Source organism: Manacus vitellinus, unplaced genomic scaffold, assembly GCF_001715985.3.
Source record: "Manacus vitellinus isolate BGI_N305 unplaced genomic scaffold, ASM171598v3 scaffold_2_pilon, whole genome shotgun sequence".
Classification (NCBI taxonomy): Eukaryota; Metazoa; Chordata; class Aves; order Passeriformes; family Pipridae; genus Manacus; species Manacus vitellinus.
Genome location: NW_021940208.1, coordinates 6,959,301 through 6,979,984, shown reverse-complemented (window position 1 = coordinate 6,979,984; position 20,684 = coordinate 6,959,301). Strand labels below are relative to the sequence as shown.

Here is a 20,684-nt window from a genome sequence, read left to right as displayed (position 1 = left end):
AGAAGCCAAGACTTTTAAAAAGTATGTTCAATCAGAATGAATTTCTTTTTTTAAAAAATTTTTTTTTCCCTAAAAATCTGAAGCTGCCTTCTTACTAAGTCTGTGTAGAGACAGTGATTGTCATTCTTCCATCAGCCAGAAGGATAAATAAATTGTCCATTACTTGGGGTGAAAAAAGGCATTCATTGCATGAAAAAGATGGAAAAACTAGGGACAAGCCAGGATATTAAGGAATGACAGTTTCATCTTCTTAACATTCCCCCGAGGTCAGCTTTTACCCTGAGGACTGACCTTTGTTTAATCTCTGCAAACTGAATGGGGAACTGGGCAAATAGCCCATATGGGAACCCCCCCCAGTGCACCACCCTCCTGTTAGGGACAAGCAGATGTTCACATTTGGCACCTGTGTCCCATCATGATTCAGTGTGTTCTTCCGACACACCAGCAGAGGCCCCACGAGGCCGGAGTTGGTGTCCTTGACGGCATCAGTGGCTGAGTAGTACAGATAGGTCAGGCATGGTGGGTCACTCTCTGTTGGACCTCCATTTTCAGGCACCCTCCATTTGTACGTGAAGGTTTCACCTGGCTTAACATGGGCTCCTGGCTTCATATAGCCTGCAGAGAGAAAATTGAGATGCAATAAGATTACAGGAAGGTTCTGTCTTTCTGACTACAAGGAGTCAGGAAGACATAGCTGCTGATTTCTGTGGAGAAACTCCCACTTTCAACCACAGCTCAAGCACCATCCTGATGTCTCGGTAGTTATGCCATGGGGACGTTTCACCTGAGTCCTGTACCATGGGGACAACCAAGCCCATTCCCCGAAGAACAAGTTTAGCTGCTTCACCCAGACACCTTCCGACGCTACTGTGGATTATCTGGATTCAATCAGACAATACAGTAGACCTCATCCTGGGTCTTAAATGGCTTCCTCTAATGTTTGTAGCTTACCTGCCCTATCATGAGATTTATCTGTGGCACAAACTCAGACTCTGGCACTTCATTAAGCACCAACAAAGCAATTACATTAGCAAGCGGAGCTGTAGCTGTGGGTCTTTAGAAATTCTAAACAAATCTGATCCTGATAATTGTTTCTTTTTGATTTTGAAGCAATGCACAGGATCCTTTGTCAGCATCCGCACAGAGTGGCAGATGTTACTTTTTTTGAAGGCTACTTTTAAAGGATTTAGGCCATTGTCTGCTACCATGCAAAGGGTGGATGTAGCACCTCTCATGTAATTTAGCCACTGTAAAGGAGTGTTTGTATTCACTCTGAGAGAACTTACAAAAGGGACTTGAAAGTCAGAAAAAGGGGTCAGCCCTGCAACCTTTGTAGAAAAAAAAAACGCAGAGTAACTTTTCTGGTCTTTACTATGAGGAAGATAAAATCAGAAATTTTGTTTAACACTTAAGCATCCATTGGCTAGATTTTTTCATCATAGTCAGATGAGTCAGGCAGCAGCACACCACAATGATCTAATACTCCTCTCTAATATTGCAAGAGAATCCTCTTAAAAACTTAGACAAAAGTGAAAACAACAGTATTAATTTTGAAGACATACTATTTACTGCAAATTGCAATGCAGAGTACTGATTCAACAGTATCTTATACTACTGGACTCATCCTGCAGCAATGCTTAATAAGGAAAACATCGATCTGGAGTCAAAAAGCCTCTGAGACTGGACAAGTGTCAAACACAGCATGGAAGGGTGTTTCCTGAGGGCAGAACTGAAAAAACCTGTGTCTGCAAACATCTGTAGATATCTGCAGGCACGTTTATATACGGTATTTTCCCATGAATAGGCTGCACTCAGACAATGCACAGCCTTTGAAAAATCATTTATCTGTGTAAACCTACAGCTCCTGTGAGACTTCTACACTTGTAGATAGATATAATGGAAATCAAAGGCACAATGGTTAAAGGAGAGAAGGAGGAACGGAAATATTATTGATGAATCTGGAGTCAGGTTCCTCTCAAAACACCCAGAGGTGTGCAGATCACACAGCTGCTGAATTGCAGGGTTTTGTTTGATTTTGCTCCAGGCCAAAGTGTGAAATGTTGGAGGGCAAGAGATTGCTAAATTATAGCACGACAGGAGTGAGAGCAGAGGGAAGCTGCTCTTCTGTTGGGGAACTACCTCAGACATGGGTGGCATTAGGATCTGTGCAGATAACTTCAAGGCTGAACTCAAGCCAGTTGGGTTTCTTTGTGATTTGCCAGCTGGCAAATTTGTTGAGTTCCAAGGTCAGCAACTAGACACGATGATTTAATAAAGCCTTTTGCATTGATTTTATTGTATGATGAGTTTTACATGTTGACCTGGTTCTCTTAGTACAGTTTTCAAAGGAGGGATTATGTTCCATGAGTTTCTTTTTGATGTATTGTGGTGGAAACAAAGCAATTTAAGCAACAAGAAAACTACCTTTCTTTTCAGTGCTGCAAATGCAGCAAAAACTTTTTCAGAGATCACAACATTATCTCTAGGCTATGGATGGGATTCAGCTCACCTTAATCGAGCCATCTCAAACTCAATCCCTAATCCAAACTCTAGACTTCTGTAGTTGATGGAGACAGAATCATATCTCCAGAGGGTGAACTACTGTCTCCTAAAATAAGTGTTTTAAATATAAATGGGACTCATCACTCTCTGAAGGATTTGTTTCCTGTCACTGACTGTAAAAAATGCCTGTTGATTAAACATGCCGTTTAACATTTAATAGTTAAACTTAAGGAATAAATTTCCTGCCCTTTCATAAAATTAGAGGAAGACTTTCTCAAATGCTCCATTTCAGTGTTTATCTATTTATGGGAGTTAATACGGATTATCACTGTTTCACATTTCAGGGCAATCAGATAAAAATTGGCTTTGACACTGACTATCCCAACAGTAAAGCAAGAGCAATGCTGGCCTGGATTAGAGAATAGTGGATAGCTATATCTAAAGACTCAGCAGGGCCATCATGCTAGATCCTAAGATTCATAATTCTGGAGTATGTCCAGAGGACATCCACTGATTGCAATGGAGTAATATTAGATTAGAACTAATATAAATTGGATTGTGCTTGTGACTTCTGTTCAACATGGACCTCGGCTAGTGTTAGACATCTTGTCTGGCACATATCCAAGGGGAAGAACACATTCACACACTGTGGAGTCCCATGGATTGTGACAGGTATGGTAGAAACGAACTTAATAAAATCATCCCTTCCATGCCTTAGTACCCACAAAAAGGACAAAACTGCAGAGCAGCAGCAGATTTTTAAACTCAGGTATTCTAGATGTGATGATACAGTAGTACAGTCTAAACTTACCATCTAGGTAGGGAGCACCTTCCGACAGCTTGCTGAAGCTTACACCATGGGCCATAATGCTGTAGCTTCTTCTGGCTTTGTTGGCAAAAGTAACCAGCACTGTATCTCCTACTTCGGCTTTTATAACGGGACCTTAAAAAAGAGAGTGAGGGAAGCTATTAGAAGAACTACTCTCTAACATATTTCCACCAAAAAAAGAGGAGACTGCAAGCATTAAATTCCCCTCTGGATCCAAATGGTTCTGCATTCAAACCTGATATAGTGACAGGAGGGGAAAATATTCACTATACCAAGTATTCCCAGGTGCTTCATGTCCTCTGACCAAGTCTTCTTACTGAATGTTGCATCAGTGTATTCCACATAGCGAACTTTCCAATATTGTCCTCCTATTCTGTCAGTCCCTTGTGTGAAATAAGTTGCAGATTCACTGTGGAATTAGCAAATCAGACTGATTAAATAATTGGAGGTTCAGATGGAACCCTTCATTTCAGATAAAGTTATTACTCCAGACACAGGAGACATGACCCCAGAAGTTACTAGTTTGCATACACTTTTCTAGTAGACAAAGAGAGATATTACCAGTTAGAATTAGTTAACAAATGAGCATTCATTGTACATTAGACTTTAATGTTTAACCCCAATTTACTCAGGGAGATATCTGTATCGACTTACCTTAGGGCAAGAACTGTGCACAGTGTGTCTCTAATCCTTGTTGGCTTTTCTGGGAGACACTGTAATGCAGTTTGTCTTCATCAGTAATAGCAGAGGGGAAAATTCTACCGTTATGGTGCCTCAGAAATGCACTGACTGTAGGTGTGAAAGCTGCCTGAGTAGTCTTGACAAAGGGTCATTAACTCTGTTGAACTTGGTGTGCCTCACTGGGGTCACTTTCTTCATGTACTTAATGGAACAAGATAAGTGTTTCCAGAAAGCAACTACAAGCATCACAGTTACGAATCTAACTTCCTGGCAAGGCTGTGTAAATCCATTCTTCCCTGCCCCTTTCAATTAAAATTAATAACAGTGCAGATCCCAGCCCTGGTGAATCACTGGGGAAGTGTCACACAGACTCCTGAAATCAAAGCACAACAGGAAAGGACAAGAAAACTCACCTGCCAGTGGCATTCAAACCCTGCCCAGTGAATTTATCATAACCATCAGGTCCGTAATTCCAGAGCACTTCTTCGGCAGCAATATAGTATCTTCTCATATGACTGATTGGTGAAGGGTGAGACAGGTTTTTTTGGCAGATCTGAACATCATATAGTGCCTCCATGCCACCTGGGAGGAGAAAAAGTCTGGAGACAGTCCCTGACCAGCTGCAGTGTCAGCAATCTCATGGATACAAATGCACATTCAAAACTCTCTGGGAGCTACATGGATTGAAAATAACTACCAGAGTAAATTTTTGTTTTAAAAGACTTTCTCTGCCTACACTGGGCCAGACGCCAGCATCCTTCTTTTGCAAGGTCGTGCTTTATACCATGGGTGAAACCCACTGACAACAGTGGTACTCATTAGTTGGCTTATTTACTCAATTTCTTAATCTGTGTAAGGCTGGTAGAATGATTTGGGGCACCAGAGTGCCTCCAGAAGTCTGCAAAATAGCATCATCTCCCCTTGACTTTCATTGAAATAGAGGCTGGGTATTTCCACTGAAGGTATTTGTTGCTTGCCAGAATCAAGTCTGTTTTACCTGATGCAAATCCCACTGAAATCAATGTACAAGCTCACAGAAGTAAAAATTCTCCCAACTTATCTCTGCTATGATAATTATACATTGCCCACTGCTGTGAGACCTACTTTATGATATGTGCTTTTGGGGTCTCGCACCACACAAGTATCACAACATCACCATCAAATTCCTTCAGCTGGCATGGTTTTTTTAATATGTAAGTACTTGTCTACAACAAAAAGTGGTGACAAAGGCTCCTCTCATTGCTCATAAAAATCTCCTGTTTATGTAGAAAGCGTGGTGACAGTGCTGAGTCTAGCAAGCCTTCCTCATATGAGTTACACAACCGAGTCACTCATACTAGCTAAAGATTTGGGCCAACGTGTATAATTTCCACTGGTGACTAAACTCATATTCATGATGTTTATCTGATGAAGTAGTTCCAAAGTGCTTCAAAGTCACAAAAAAAGTGTCAAACCCTGCTTTTCCTGGAAACATCCCTCAGTTTTCTTTTCCGAACATAATAGAGTCTGGAACTTCTGAAAGGATGAGGGGGATCTATAGCAGCATACCTCGTAAGTGCTCATTAACCTGGCATGTTATCAGCCACCTCCCAGGGCTCCCGGGAGTCATCTCCGCTGTGATGAACGTTGCTGGGAACAGGCCGACGACATCTGCTCTCTGGTCTCTATTAGTGAACGTGTGGCCGTAGAAATAAGCAGCATGGATATCTATCTCGCTTCCCATGCCAAACAAGTGCCAGGACATGGAAGTGTCAGCACACATCTCCAAGCCGGGGAGATTGCCATAAATATAACCATTAATAGCTAAAAACAAAAGTATGAGACTTTATGAGAGGTGAAAGAAAAGTGCCAAGCGCCTTTGATCCCATTTCTAAGGATGATTCTCTCCTAGCCCAGAAAAGAAACTGCCTGAATGTTCACACTGAATAAGGCCCTAACAGGCTCCTCGATGAAGAGTAACAGTTTGAACATACAGCTTACAGCTCTAGATGATCAAATGCCCCAAATTCTCTGTCTGTGTCTGTGAAAAACTTCCTGGGTAATACCAAGATGTTACAAAGGCTGAGTCACAATCAAAAAGGTCAGATAATGAAGTTAACTTGTTCTGCAGCTATTTAGCATGGCTGAAATCTCTTTGCTCTTATGCTGAGTCATAAATATGCCATTATATGCCAGGCTTAAGCAATTCAGATTTGTAAATTATGATATCAGTCAAATCAGTCTAGTCAGCTTTTTCTTCCTCAACTTCCACATCTGACAATGTATCAGGACACTCAGAGAATGAGACTCATATTCTGCAAAGTATTTTAGCTCCTAGACTCCCTGGAACAACCAAAATATACTGAACTATCTGGAATTAACTTCTTACACCAGATGTCCAAATGGCACAAAGCACTACTGGCCAATGGGTCTCTGAAGGGCAAGAGTGGTTGTACCAGTCACAAGTCCTTTGAGAACTCTTCCAATACACACATCTCTAAGTGCTCTGCAGCTTTCTTTTCTCTTTTCACAGCTGGACAAACAAATGGCTTAAATCTGTTGCCTAAGATAAAATGCTAAACAAATGGCAGAGCTGGGCATGAAAGCCAAATCTCCTTTCTGCAAACCAGTGTGTCATGCTTTATTTAGGGAGAGGCTTTTATCAACAGAGTACTTCAAAATCCTGACTCATTTCTTGCTGCCACAGATAAAGGAGAGACATTACAGGCGACAGAAAGCTCTACTGAAGTGAAGAGGCTGCTGACTGCTGTAGGTCACCATTTACTCAAGAGTCCTTCTCACCATGCATTCGGTTGCTGGTCTGGAAACCTTCATCCTCTTTGTCCACTGTGTCTGGTTCTAAGCAGAAGGTGTTTATATTCTCATCGAGGTACCAGCTGAAGTTTTCATCTACAATGCTAAACATCAGGGCAAAAGCATTAGCAGCACCAGTCCCTTCTATTGTGGTGTCATCTGCAGTTCCTAAATTGCAAACAAAAAGGAAAGTGATAAAAAAAGCCTTGGAGGGGATAGAATTTAAAAGTGAAGATAACCTTGGAGCATTCAAGGAAATACAGTGCGCTGCCCATGTTCTACAGGGCAGGATGAATCTCCTAATTTTGCTCTTCTAGGACATCTTGACTCCCCTCCAACAGACTTTGAACAGATGAGTGCCTCCAGAAGGCAGTTCATCTTGTGTAACTCAAGCTGATATTTCAGTACCTCTTTGTTTTGACATAAGCACAAGTACCTGTCAATATTTGTTGTCCCATTTCCCCCTCTTTGGCCTGCTGCACCCAACCCTGCCCTTCAGTCAGTGTTAGTTAGCATCTGTGCACAGTGAGCTAATTTGTGGGCCTGATCTAGCCAGAAAGCAGGGAGGGTTCTTTTTGACTGGGAATTAAGGTAGCCTGCATTTCTGTTGCATTGAAGCACTGCTGAATCATACCACCAGAAAGGCCATTTAAATGTGGCTCACTCTCCACGGACTAATGAGGAATCCTTGCAAACTATCTAGGACTAGATACTTAAATTTAAAAAGGCTGAAGGCAGGATGAATAGAATCTATTCCAGGTAAGTTCAATACAATTATGCAAAGGATCACTTGGCAAACAACCTGAGACTATAGGAGTGGCCATATCCAGGAGTCTTATTATCCATTGGCAGCTGTAAACTTCATCTAATTGTCCAGTCTGTCTCTGAGCCCATGAAAACCTTTGCTTCTCCTGCCTTCTACAGGAGAGAGCTCAGAGACTTGCTGTCAGTCTTGTGTCCACCACTGCTGTGTGGATGAGTAGAGCAGTAACATTATGTAGATATCCACCTTAATGAATTCAACAGCAAACATGCAGATAACACTGGCCTTTCAGGCTAGGATTGTTTAGAATGTGCTATCTCCTAGCTTCATGTATTGTTGTGTAGTTATCAGCTCAGTTTCACATATTCAGGCAGTTCTGCAGATTTCAAAGGAAATTTCCAAGAGAATAGAAGTCAGAAACATTTTAATTGTGTGAGTTAAGCTGGAGACAGGGCCTGTCCTTTCCACATTGAAGTCTTTCTCTTCTTCATATGTAAAACCTGCTTCACTTAGATGTTCTGTACATAAAATCTGGGCTGATTTTGTACTATGGGAGTTACTGGAAAGAAGGGGCATAGTTTTACATGCCCAGAGACAGAGGTGGCAATGGCTCAGCTGATCAAGGGGAGAGGGCTGGTAGATGATGTCTCCAGCAAAACATTAGCAGGCTATAAGGTACACAGGACAGGCTGTTCAGTGCACACCCCCCTATGGTTATAAGATACAACTTTTGAGCAAAAATAAACATATGATTTGTGTGGGGAAATAATTACAAATACTGGGCTTTCAAGTATGTAAACACTGTTGCCAAAGTCATCTGCCCAGCCCTAATTTCATTTCCAGAGCAATGAGTCCTTTGTTCTTCCTGAAATTACCCGAGTTTGGGAACATTTATAGTTGGTCTCAGCCACGACAGGATGGTCACAGAGCATGCTGCAGTCCCTCCACCAGCTGAGGTAAATCTCTCATGAAGCCAAAGGGGAGCAGGAAGGGGGTTGTCCCAGAGCTACAATACCTACCCTGGGATGCTGCTGGAATGGCCCATCTATTCCTTGCCCCTTTTTATGGGCTATGTAGGGATAGACTCTAGACCATCATGATTACACCTGTAAGCAAAAATGACTGTTAAGATGCCAAGCTTGGCAGAGGGGCTTGCTCTATCAGTGTTTCTAGCTCAGTACCTTTTTTACACACCAGCAGAGGCCCAATTAAACCAGATGCAATATCTCTTGGTGTGTCAATGTGAGAATGGTAAATCCAAGTCAAGCAGTTTGAGTCTGCCAAAGTTGGGGAATAATCTTTCCTTACTGGCCATGTGTATGTGTAATTTCCACCAGGAACAACAAAGTCGTCCTCCTTGCTTTTACCACCGGTTCCATCAGGGTAAAGTGCTCCTAATATGTAAAAAGAAAAAAGGAAGCTTTTAGCCCCTCCTTAACTGATTTTGTTAAATAAATGTGTAATTTATTCTATTTAACACTTGTTTATAAAATAATAACAGCACTCAAACACAGAATCACTGAGACATTGTGAAAAAACTCAATATTCCTGGCGATCTCATCACAAAAATATTGAGAGTTAAAATCCGTGTTTTATCAGTAGAAAAGGCTTTAAAAATGCTCTATTTTTTTCTTGTTTCTTTATTTTCATCAGTCATCTGCACATTTTGTCAGCTAACATTATATATCTTCTCATGGAAAACTGATGAGGGTACTGAATGTAGGCAAATCCACACAATCCTCTAACAAAGATATACATACATAGGTTTGGGATTCTGAAAACTATATCATGCCTGTTATAACCCAAAAGAGAGGAAAACATTTAGTTGCAAGAACTCCATGCATTCAAATAGACTAAATATGTAAAAGGAAGGAGGGAAGATGTTTTGGTTACCTACAATTCAGAAAAATAATTCCGGAACAAAGACCCATCTAACCTGTTTCAGTACTGGATTTATCCCAAATATCGAAAGTTTGTGCTAAAAAGTTTTAAGAGATGAGGCTGTTCCTGGTTTTAGTGATCTCAAGTACTCTGATGTCAACGTCCATAACAAGAAATACTTAAACAGACTTTTAGCCATGATACAAGTCACTCCAGGAGGAAAAGAGAGGAAAAGGCAAACGAGCGTTTACCTTCAGAGTCCTTGTCATAGAAGACCCCATGTGGATGCACAGAGTATGGGCGGGAAGCAAAGTTTTTTAGATGGATGATAAAGACATCCTCTTCTTCTGCCTTCAGGACTGGCCCAAGGAATCCCAGCCATGCTGCTTTGGGGATCTCTTGGGAGTAAGTGTCATCTGTGAATTGCCTAAAAATAGCCTTTTTGTACACACGTCCTATTCGGTTGGCTCCTCTTGTCGCATACACACTTGCGAACCTAGTGTTGGGAAGAGAAAATAATTTAGAGACAATAAACCTCACTTAAGAATTGATCAAATAACTGGTGCTTACAGTGAAGATAAACTGTTCCCTGCATAGGCCACGCAGCTGGTGGAATTAGAGCTAAGGAGTAAATCTGAACAGGACTAGCAGGGTCCAAGCCCCTTTCTGTACAATAACAACCTTATACTTGCAGGTCTGGTCTTTAGCACAGTTGCTACAAGTCTTCATTGAGGACTGGCCACTCAAGACCTTCTGTACAGTTTTAGCAGCTTCTCCCTCTTTTGAAGGTTTGAAACCTCACCTCTGAAAGCATGACTGTTCAGTAGGAAAAGAAACTCAAATTAAGTTTTTTCAAAAGTCAATAAGAGCAATTCTAATCAGATAGTTTAATTCCCTGGAAGAATAACATTAAATGTGTTTTGCATGAAACGCATAATTTCTACATTCCAGAGTCTGTGTTTATAGCAACTTCAAGTGATGGAGAACCCACCATATGGTCAGTGGTTAACATATAGCTTTTAAATACCTGCTTCCTTCGAAACCTGAATTGTATTTGCAGTCTAATATCATCCAGCTCCACACTCCAACTGGTTTCCATCAAGCCCTCTCTCAGATCAAAGGAGTGACATGCCATCAAGAACTTCTTTTCTATGCAGACACCTGCATAAGTTTTAATTAATTGACTAAATTGCCTCCTACCTTTCTTCTGGACAAACCAAGTACACTGACATTCTTTATGCCACAAATCTTTCCCAAAGCTCTTTTTTGAAAACCAGTATTTCCCTATGTCTTTTGAAGTCTAAACATAAGAACTCACACAATAGGTACATAATGTTCTAGCTAGGGCCAGAGGTGTTCCCAGTCAATATTTCTCACACAACTGGGAAATAGTTTTTTCCTTTTAATTACAGCGTCATACTCGTAACCCATGTTCATCCCAACTGTGATGATATAAAATCCATTTTTTGCTTCTCTCCAGGTTACAGTTGATAATCCCTAATTATCCCACACAATGAGGGCAGAAATGAAATGCTTTGCTACACAACCAGCAGCGGATTGTATAACCAACTTCACTGTAGTTGACTGCTCCATGAGCTTTTTCATTCCCTGAAGATTTTTTGAACTTTCATGGTTCCTAACAAACTCATAAAAAAAGCTGAACTAAATTTTCCTGAAGTATCACTGGCAGAAATACAGCAATTTTATATTCATTGTGAGTTTTTGAGACTGGTCAGTTCACCTGCTTAATCAATTTTTTTTAGATGCTTTTGTGAAGTGCCAGTAACCTAAGTGGTGGATATTGCATGAGTTGAAAGGTATGATTTGCTGTAAGCTCTTCACCATAAGATACACTACTCCTGCTACCCAAACCATTCTATGATTCTATGATTTCTAGGACACCATAACTCACAACATCCCCCATGTGGTCATTGCATCTCCATTGTCACTGTCTAAAACAGGCCCTTGAATTGATTCAGATATAAAAGCCTCCAAAAAGAATATTTTTTCATTTAAAACATGAGTTTTATAACAAGCCACAAGCTTTGGCACAAACTGAAACACTGCCAATGATACCGCTGTGGCAGAAACAGTCGATGGGGATGGCGGGGAAGGGACAGAAGCTTCTCAGTCTGCTTCTTCACAGAAAAACATATGTCACATAAATACACCCCAAAAGCACAGTTAAGGAATGAGTTGCCAAGAAATCTGGATTTTCAGTGAACTAACAGGTCTGTGGTAACTGTCTGTGCACATAGCAAGACCTGGCAAGTCACACTGCATTCATCAAGGAGAAGATACCTTCCGCTGCCTGGGGGGAAGAGCTACTACAAAGTCTTTACCATAGAGTAATAAATAGTGTCAGTAGGAGTTCAGTGTAAATGCACATGCTTCCTTACCTCATGGCAACATATTCATGTGGCTATGCCTTAATTCGAATTATGAATTGATTTTTTTAACTATTTATAAGAAATTTTCTTTAGAAAAATATCTAATAGATTTTTTTGAAAAGTCCCTATTTTCAGGAGAGATTTTTTTTCCAATTTCATCAGCAACCAATATTTTAATGAGATGCTGCAATGGCACCATACTTTCCCCATGGTGACAGTGTCTTTATGCCCTTGGCTTTCGTGCCAGACAATTTTGCACACTCTCCCATATCACACCTGGGACACATTGTCTCTCCTGAAGAAGGAGAATCGTACCCCAGAAAAATGCACTGCTTGGTGAGGCTTTGTTTGATGCTTGACATGAGCCTAGCTCTTTTAAATGCATAGATCAGGGATTCCAACATCCAGTTAATTACTGAAGTTCAAGAAATCACCCTAAGAAAATCCTCTAGGCTTAAGCACTGGAGACTTTCTCGTATAAAGCCATGCTATAATATCTGGATCTTTGCTTGTCTCCTACTTAAAGCCATCTAGGAGGCAGGAAAAGAAGCCTTTTTAGTGGCAGTTTTCTGAAAGGGGCCTATTCAAACGATCCCCTTGTTTGGAGCTGCAGAGCCCACTGTCAGTGCAATAGGTATCAGCTGCAGCACTCACAGTGTAGGTGATGCTCTGTATGCACAGAGACGTGTATTTTCAGCACATCCATTTGTTTGCCCTCAGTACCTGAGAACAGGGCTCACTGGTGGTTGTTAGTCCCGCTCTAGGTGCCCAGGCTACCCCATTTCATCCAGGAGGATTTTGGGTGCCCACCTCAGCATTGCAAGTAGCTGGTAGGTCTGTGCTTCTTTACAGGTATATTGTGCTGCACATTACAGTGCTTAAAGTCCTTTGCAGAATCAGAGAATCACAGAATATTCTGAGTTGGAAGGGACCTGCAAGGATCACTGGAATACCCACGTTGGAGCTCGCGCCAAAAGGTTTCTTATCCGTAATTCCTCTCTTGTCACAAGAAGACAAACCTTCTCCCTCCCTCTTCATACTTCCCTGCTCACTGCAAACTGTTTCATCCTCCCAGTGATTTTGTGATATCACTGCCTGAACCACTTCCATCTTTCTGGTCTTGTGCAGATGTAAGAACTGCTGCTCTAAATTTTAACTATCTCCCTCCAGCTCAGTCGTCAGCCTGCACATAATGCTCTGCCAGCTCCACTCCTGATAGCAAAGGGCAATACTCCATCCTCTGGGGCTGTACCCATGAAAGTTTCCTGAATTCCCTCCTTCATCTCCTCTAGTCAGGGCAGTCTTGAGGTTACATACAGAGATAAGCAGGCTTGCAAATTAGGGCATAATCTTGTTCAAACTAAGAAAGCCGTGCAATCCTGCCTTTATTTTTGTGCCTGGTTTCATTTTGCTGCCTGACCACTCTCAGTATTTCCTAACATCCAAGGAAAGGTGGCAATGCAAATGAATGGAACCGTGAGTTATTAATATGGAATTAACTCTAATTCCTTAAAATAAGTGTTAACATAATTACAGACATCCATGTCCCTGCAATGATGAACAGTAAGTCTCTTCCAAATGAGAGAAGGAGTAAAACAAGAGTGTCACATAGATTCTACTTCAAGACTAGAAATGCAGACAATCTGCTGTGTCCAGTAAGGATCATGATTTAGGACAGGATCATGAGTGAAGTGTAATTTCTCCACTTATTTCTTTCACCACACAGAAGAAGTGTTTTGCCATGATTTTTACCATGTTTATGTTATCTTTGATCTTAAGGTTACAGCCTAACAGATGTTATGTTTTCCAAGAGGTGCTTACACCAGTACTGTGTTATAGTGTGCATAGTCAAGTAAACAGCTCCCTAGTAGCCTGGAGACAGATCCTCTCTAATAGAATTTTGAAGGCTTCTGAGTTTGTTTGCTGCTGTAATCACCACTGAGTGCCAAAAAATCAGCATTCAGAATAACTAGCAGATATGGACTCCCAAATTTTTTCCTGTAGTTAACATTGCCAATAGCTGCTGTACAGTCCTGGGTGAAACTGTAGGCAAATGAAAACTTCCTTTTATTTTTATTGTTCCACTAAAGTTCCACAGATTTTACACTGGCAAACATTTAAACAAGTATCTTCATGGGTTTATTCCCTAAAATGTGTTGGTGGTGAAACCTTCCTTACTCTCTATCCTCTTCATATACTCAATGACTGAGTTTATAACATCTTTTTTACCTCAGAGTTCCAGATTTTTCCTGTGGTTGAATTAAGCAGGGATAGTTCCCATGGCTCCAGACTGCCCCTACCATTTTAAGCCCTGGGTCATATAATCTGTTTAGGGTAACTGTCTGCCAAACCATGACTCCCTCGCTAAGGCCAGTGCAGTGTCTGTTCTTGAGGAATAGCCAGTGGAGGGGGACTGGTGGTGCCAACTCACCTTTGTAGATGGTGCCCTGGCCGCAAAGCATCAAACAACAAAGTAAGTTGTGTATCCTCAAAAGAGAGAGATACAGAGTCCTCAAACAATGTTTTAGGCTTTTTCTGACCCACATGAGCCAGGGAAAAGGTCAATCAAATTCATAAAATCTTAGATGAAGCTCTGAGGTGACACTGGTGTGGGATGGTGGCTTCTCTCCTACAATAAACTTGTACTTCCCCTGAATTCAATAATAAAAGTCCTCTCAGGCTTCATTAGAGCCAGGATTTCACCTCCAATGCCCTTTTGATGTTGACCCTTCCCACAATGATCATCTCTGCTGTTGCAATTGGGTTACTTGGCCACATAATGACTCAGCCATTAGTTTAGCATCTGTGACGACAGTTTCACCGTCATTTGGCTGGGTGGGATCTCCTCATAGGCAAATTGCTCAAAACATGTTTGATGCTGTGGTAACAAAAAACACCCGTTAGTGTTGGTACGTGCAAGACTTGGCCCAGATAAATGTAGAATTGGTGTTCTAAAGAAAAGGGATGAGCTGTTACATCAGGCAAATCTTACTAACCTCTACCACCAGCAGAGCAAGATTTAAGTGTCCATAGTATAAACTAGTATCAAATTAATTTAAAGGGATTATCAACTAAACTTTAATCCTGAAGGCTGAGCTACAGTAGGGAGAGAATGACTCATACATGTCAAGACACAACACCTAGGTGTATTTTCCTTTTGAAAGGTCATTTCCCATGTGACCATTAAAGGGAACAGGTAACATCCAAACTCACCCTCCTACTGCAGTAATACCCATGCCCTAACTCACAAAGTCTGCAGCACATCCAGCAGCACTGACAGCACCTTGTACCTTGTGTGTCCAGTCCAGCATGGTTTAATGATGCAAACTCTTTTACCAGTTATATCAGGTGGGAAGGGATGCTGAACACCTTCTTAGCTCACCTATGCCCAGTGGCCATAATTAGGATCTGCAACTTCCAAAGGCCCTTGTGCTTCAGAAAGTGTAAATTTAATTTTGAAGGGATAACAGAGAATGAAATTTCTTTGTTTCATTCATAACACTCCAAATTATGAGAATTAGTAGAACAGCTTAAGGCCTCAATTAGACAAAACAAAAGGAAGAGGTGAACAGTCTCATTATTCTCTTTACATAAAAAGTACTGATGTGCAGCAAGATACTTGTGATACTTGTTCTGTGCAAGCAGTAGACTGGCCCTTGAGCACTGCAGTAAGACAAGGCATAATAAAAATTATCATCCAAGTAGAATAGTTATGCTAACACAGGGCTGGGTTTGGGCTAATCAGCTCTGGGGAGAGCCAGCCTTTTCAGCTCACACCCATGGAGGTTCTGATGCAGCACTAGGATTCCTGGCTCCAGAGGCAGCTCACTCAGCACCAGCACAGCAGGAACTGAGTGGCATAGCTGTGTTTGGTGCCAGAATCAGCTCACTTGATTTCCAGCCCCATGCCTCAGCTACTGAAGCCTCCTTTATCCTCTTTATTCCTAAATACTGAAGGTTGAGGAAGATATTATTGACTTTGGCATAACAACATTGAAAATCATCTCTTTAATGTCACTATCTGATCCAGGTAACGTAACACTTTCCATTGCAAACTTGCTAATTCAGGATTTTCATTAAGTACTGAAGAATAAGTGTTTTTGATTATATCTCTGTGGGCTTGCTAGGGAATCAAAGGGTGCATTCCTTTATGTGTATGCACCAATTCTTTTAAAGATAATCAGTTTGTCTGCAACCTCTTTATCTTCACTTGCCTCACAATAAAACTGGGATAGTGCCCCATCAGATGGGTGCTATGAGGATGCATCACAACGTGAGAAGTGCTAGGCTCAGCGAGCACAGCGTTGCTGCTTGCAGAACACAGCTGGCTTAAAATGTATCCCTGTCAGTACCTGGGAAATAATCTTTAAACTTTGCTTATAGAACTACATTTTTTATAACATCCATAGGAACCAATTAATTAGCTGAAAAGTAGCCCATTAGTATGCTACTTTAAATTTACATTAGAGGTTATCCTAAAGAACTGAATAGTCAAAATAGTTATTACTGGTTCAGTATTTAACCCACATGCTTATGCAGACACACTATTATTCCAGAATAAAGCACTTCATTCTGGCTCAAGTCAATACAATTTGAAAATGGAATAAAATAATAACAAGAATCACTTAATTATTCTGCATGAAGGGAGTTCATGGCAAACAGTTCCTCAGCCTTGAATGTGTACTCCACATTAAAATCCTCTGTGGGTAAATCCTTTGGAATTAGCATTCTGTAATTATTACATTACAGTGATGACTGAAGACACAAGCTATCTTCCCTCCCTGTCTTGCCATTTTGTGAAAGGCATTGCATTTGTGTCACAGACTTAAAAGTAAATGTGCTACTTGATGTTCAGGGAACACAAAGTGCAGACAACCTCAGAAATACAATTTACAGAACAAGTTCTAATCTGTCTAGTGTATTGGACTGGATTTACTATTATATAGTGAGAGGTCTTCTGGTTTAGTGAGTAGAGAAAGTTACCCTCTGCTATAAAGAGTAGGAAAGTGAGAAATTCAAGAATTTAACACAAATGAGGAATAACCTTGCCAGAAATGCTTGTTTTCATGGGCTTGGAACAAACTATTCTCCTGAATTCTCCCTATAAAGGTTAACACTTACTGACTTGGACCTTTATTTATTAAAAGTATAATCATAAACTTGTGTTGAAAAATAAAACTCTTTATTACCTCCTGCTTGTGGCAAAATAATTTTCTTTATGAAATACAGCTGAGAGTGATTCAAAAATTATTGGCCAGTAGAGAAAAGTCCAGCATTGCTTGAGATTTCCTGAAAAGTCAGAAAGGACATTTCCATTTCTAACTCCTGGAGTGCACCATCCAGCTCCCAGTGTGCTTCCAGATCTGGTATGGGCACCAGGAACTCCTCACTCACTCACAGTTCCCACCTCAATCCCAAGTCTAGATTCAGAGGAAGGACCTCCAAACTATATCTATCATGCCGAAGATATCAATGAAATATTACAAATATTCCCACACATGCTTGAAACCCATGCTGTACAAGGTAATGGTTTTAAACTAAAAGAGAGTCAATTTAGATTAGATATAAGGAAAAAGTTTTTCTCAATGAGGGTGGTAAAACACTGGCACACACTGCCCACAGAGGTGGTGGATGCCCTATCCCTGGAAACATTTAAGGTCAGGTTGGAAATGGCTCTGAGCAATCTGATCTAGTTGAAGGTGTCTCTGATCATGGCAGGGGACAGGGACTAAATGACCTTTAAAGGTCCCTTCCACCCCAAATTATTCTTTAGAGAGACACCAAGGATCAGTTCTACCTCCATCTAATGTCCAGGTGTGGGAGGAACACACAGCCAACCCCAGAAGTACAGACATAAGAGCAGACACCTGTTTTCCACTGGCCAAGGCACAGTTCATCACAGTGCTTACCTAGGCTCTCCATTTTCAGTTCTGGTGATCACCAGGAATTCTGTCTGACCGTTCACTGTTTTATATATAAGCATTTATCAAATAGATTTTCTAAATGGAGGTCCCCAAAGCTGTATACATTTCAGGGATATAGGGACTTGTATCTCATTCATAGGTACTGTACACATTTCACAATATCATACCAAGTTCCCCAAATGTTATCATCTCACAGGGAGAAAACTTAGAATCTTTTGGCAGTTAAACAGACTTTTGTGTCTTATTGGAAGATGCTGTGTTTGATTATAGCAAAGTTGGGGTTTGCTTTTGGATATCCCAGAAATACCTGCCTCTTCATGAAAGACACACAGGGGATTTTAAGTCCGCTACTTGATGCTTTCTTGACAAATATCAGTTCCTTAACATCCCCTTCAAATGCACATTTACTATCACCTTGCTTAATCAACCGTGATGGAAGAGAAGTCTATCAAAGTCTACTCTTGCCTCAAAGCTGAAATCCCAACTATGACAATGTCATTAGAATAAAACCAAGAAAAAAAAAGCCATCTTACAACATTTTCAGCAATATTAACCATGTTAACCGATTTTGTTTAAAGCTGTTGATACACCTTCAGCTTATCGAAGCCTCCAGTCACTTACTTGTCCTCTAAGAGGCTTTGTCCAGTGATCAGATTTTTCCCAGATGGTGCATAGTCCCAGTTCTCTTCCACAATTCCCAAGTAGTATGTTCTGGTCTTTGCTTCTACCACTGCAAGCAGCCAGAGGAACCCCAGGGTGCAGAGGCAGCCACCACGCTGCTCAGGAGACATTTGTGGTGGTGACTGCAAGGTTGGCAGCGGGCAGGCAGCAGCAGGATGCACCACAGGGAGCTCACCCCTCCCTCCCTCCCAGCTCTCAACAAGTTATAAGTAAGGAAGGGACAGAGCAAAGCTCCTCCTTTTCAGCAGGTTAGGACTCGGATAGGTAGAGAGCTCGGCTATGCAGAGCAGGGCTAGGCAGGAGTTTGCTGTCATGGCAGGACCTTTGCCAATGCTTTGGTGAGTGCATAAATTGCTCACTTACCTGCCCAAGCTAGAGCCAGTCGCTGGTTTTTAGAAGTTTGGATGCTCTTTTGTCCTCTTTTCTAGACTAGGTGATATGACATATTGAGGTAGATCGTGGTTTTGACACCTCTGTAAAAACCCTTTTTAAAAAAATTTTATTTTAACTTCTTTATCATGTCTGATATTTCTAAAGCTAGCATCTTGCCACCTTCATTGTTTGGGGTTTTTTTCAATGGCATAACACTAAGCTGTAATCCATCATTATCAGAGAGAGAAAAAGCATTGGCGAGGACTTCTCCAATTTCTAGGATTTTCTGATCCATTTATTAAGATTGCAAGTGATCTGAATATATTCCATTTAGGCCAAAATGATGCCTCTTTTTACAAACATTTCTGGAAATTAGAGCTCTTATAAAGTCTTTTCATTTGGACACCTAAGAATTGAGGCACACAAAGATAACCCCTTTATTAACCTTGGTAATTAACATGCACATGTAGTTGTCTAGAAAATCAGTCCCTCCCTTTATAGTTTAACTTCCTCTAAGAGGATATCTGTGTTACTGTCTTGGCAAAGCCCAGTGTAAACCTATACTTGATGGGATAGGATATTCTAAACCACTTAGGAAACATCCCAAAAAATATCACCTAGGTGGCAAGACATTTTGCAAAATCATACCACTCTCTTTCTAATTTTTAACTAAATAAAGGTATAAAAAACTTGCAGGTTTGGAATACAGTTCTCGAGACTCATTGTAAGCTTTAACAATTGTGAAATTCCCCTTTCAGCTCCAGAACTATCTGACCTCATCCTCTTAAATGGTAACTCATGGCTAGGGGTTCAAGAGGCTTCACAAATGGATTTGGTAGTCACAGGTTTAATGCTGTCAGCTAAGACATAGCTCAGTGATGTGAATGAGGTTTTATGTGGCAGTCATGTGAGGTTCACCTCCTGGCATGCAACAGCCATGCCTACACCACAGTCAGCTGTGCTGAACACCTCTCTCCATTTCTGGTGTGCAGGTGCCTCTGAAGTCACACAGAGAATAACTCAAAAAACAGGTGAGGTTCACAGCAGCCCAGTCTTCAGCCATGATAGATCTCATCTACATTAAGAGACAAGGCACACAGACACACAGAGTATTTTGCTAAAGAAGCTTTTGGTTGGTTCAGGTATCTCTTGAGCTATGAGGACCGAAAGCCCAGTATGCATGGGTAAGGATACAGTCAGACAATTGCAAATGCTTGGCTTGACACAGCTGTAAAACAGGAGTCCCTCAGCTGAAAGCTTCTCTCCTTGATACATGCTGATGTTCATTTTCACATGTCAGTTAATTGATGAACAATGAGAAGGAGGAGAGGTGACAGGACAATATAGATGTTGTACAAACAGAGTTCCTGATCCTCTGCACCTGCAGTCTTCCTGATAGTCTTGGATACCTTGCTTGTCTCTTTACTCTTTGGCTGCAAACCACATGCTGCCCAGCTTCTTGGCTTCTCATGTCAGTCTGTATCTTCTCTTCCAAAACACTGATACTTAAAAACTGTCTTTCATGTCTAATGCTTTGTTGTGTCACTTTGTTGTGTTACTCGAAGGATAACAACTAAAAGTACTGTGATTCTAAAAGGCATAATTAGAAAGCAAAAGAAAAGACAATGACTTCAGGACAGGCAGAGCTTTTCCAGCTGGTGGCATAGACATCAAACATGGCTCTGGTTGGGACACACAGGCCAGCTGGTGGGCTATGAAGCTGTGAAAAAGTCAAGGTGATGCTTGAAGGTTAACAGGACCCCATTGTTGTCTTTGCACAGGGCCTGGGACCCTCCGGCAGAGAATACTTCCACTGCCCGGAGTAGCTATCCTGAGGTCAGGGAAGCTACAGACTTCATGTCCTGTCA

The 20,684-nt window shown here is 41.2% G+C and overlaps 1 protein-coding gene across 1 annotated transcript in view; it reads right to left on the bottom strand.

Annotated features, from left to right (window-relative positions):
• Nucleotides 1-18,554, bottom strand: part of HEPHL1 (hephaestin like 1) — a 33,118-nt gene extending 14,564 nt beyond the window's left edge. Inside the window, exons 1-9 of the mRNA XM_018071025.1 lie at nucleotides 18,385-18,554; nucleotides 9,701-9,945; nucleotides 8,750-8,962; nucleotides 6,794-6,973; nucleotides 5,561-5,815; nucleotides 4,426-4,594; nucleotides 3,604-3,740; nucleotides 3,314-3,445; nucleotides 404-615 (exon numbers count right to left, since the gene is read on the bottom strand). Of these exons, the coding sequence (XP_017926514.1) occupies nucleotides 404-615; nucleotides 3,314-3,445; nucleotides 3,604-3,740; nucleotides 4,426-4,594; nucleotides 5,561-5,815; nucleotides 6,794-6,973; nucleotides 8,750-8,962; nucleotides 9,701-9,945; nucleotides 18,385-18,554 (1,713 nt within the window). The remainder of the gene's footprint in view (nucleotides 1-403; nucleotides 616-3,313; nucleotides 3,446-3,603; nucleotides 3,741-4,425; nucleotides 4,595-5,560; nucleotides 5,816-6,793; nucleotides 6,974-8,749; nucleotides 8,963-9,700; nucleotides 9,946-18,384) is intronic.
• Nucleotides 18,555-20,684: the final 2,130 nt, after the last annotated feature.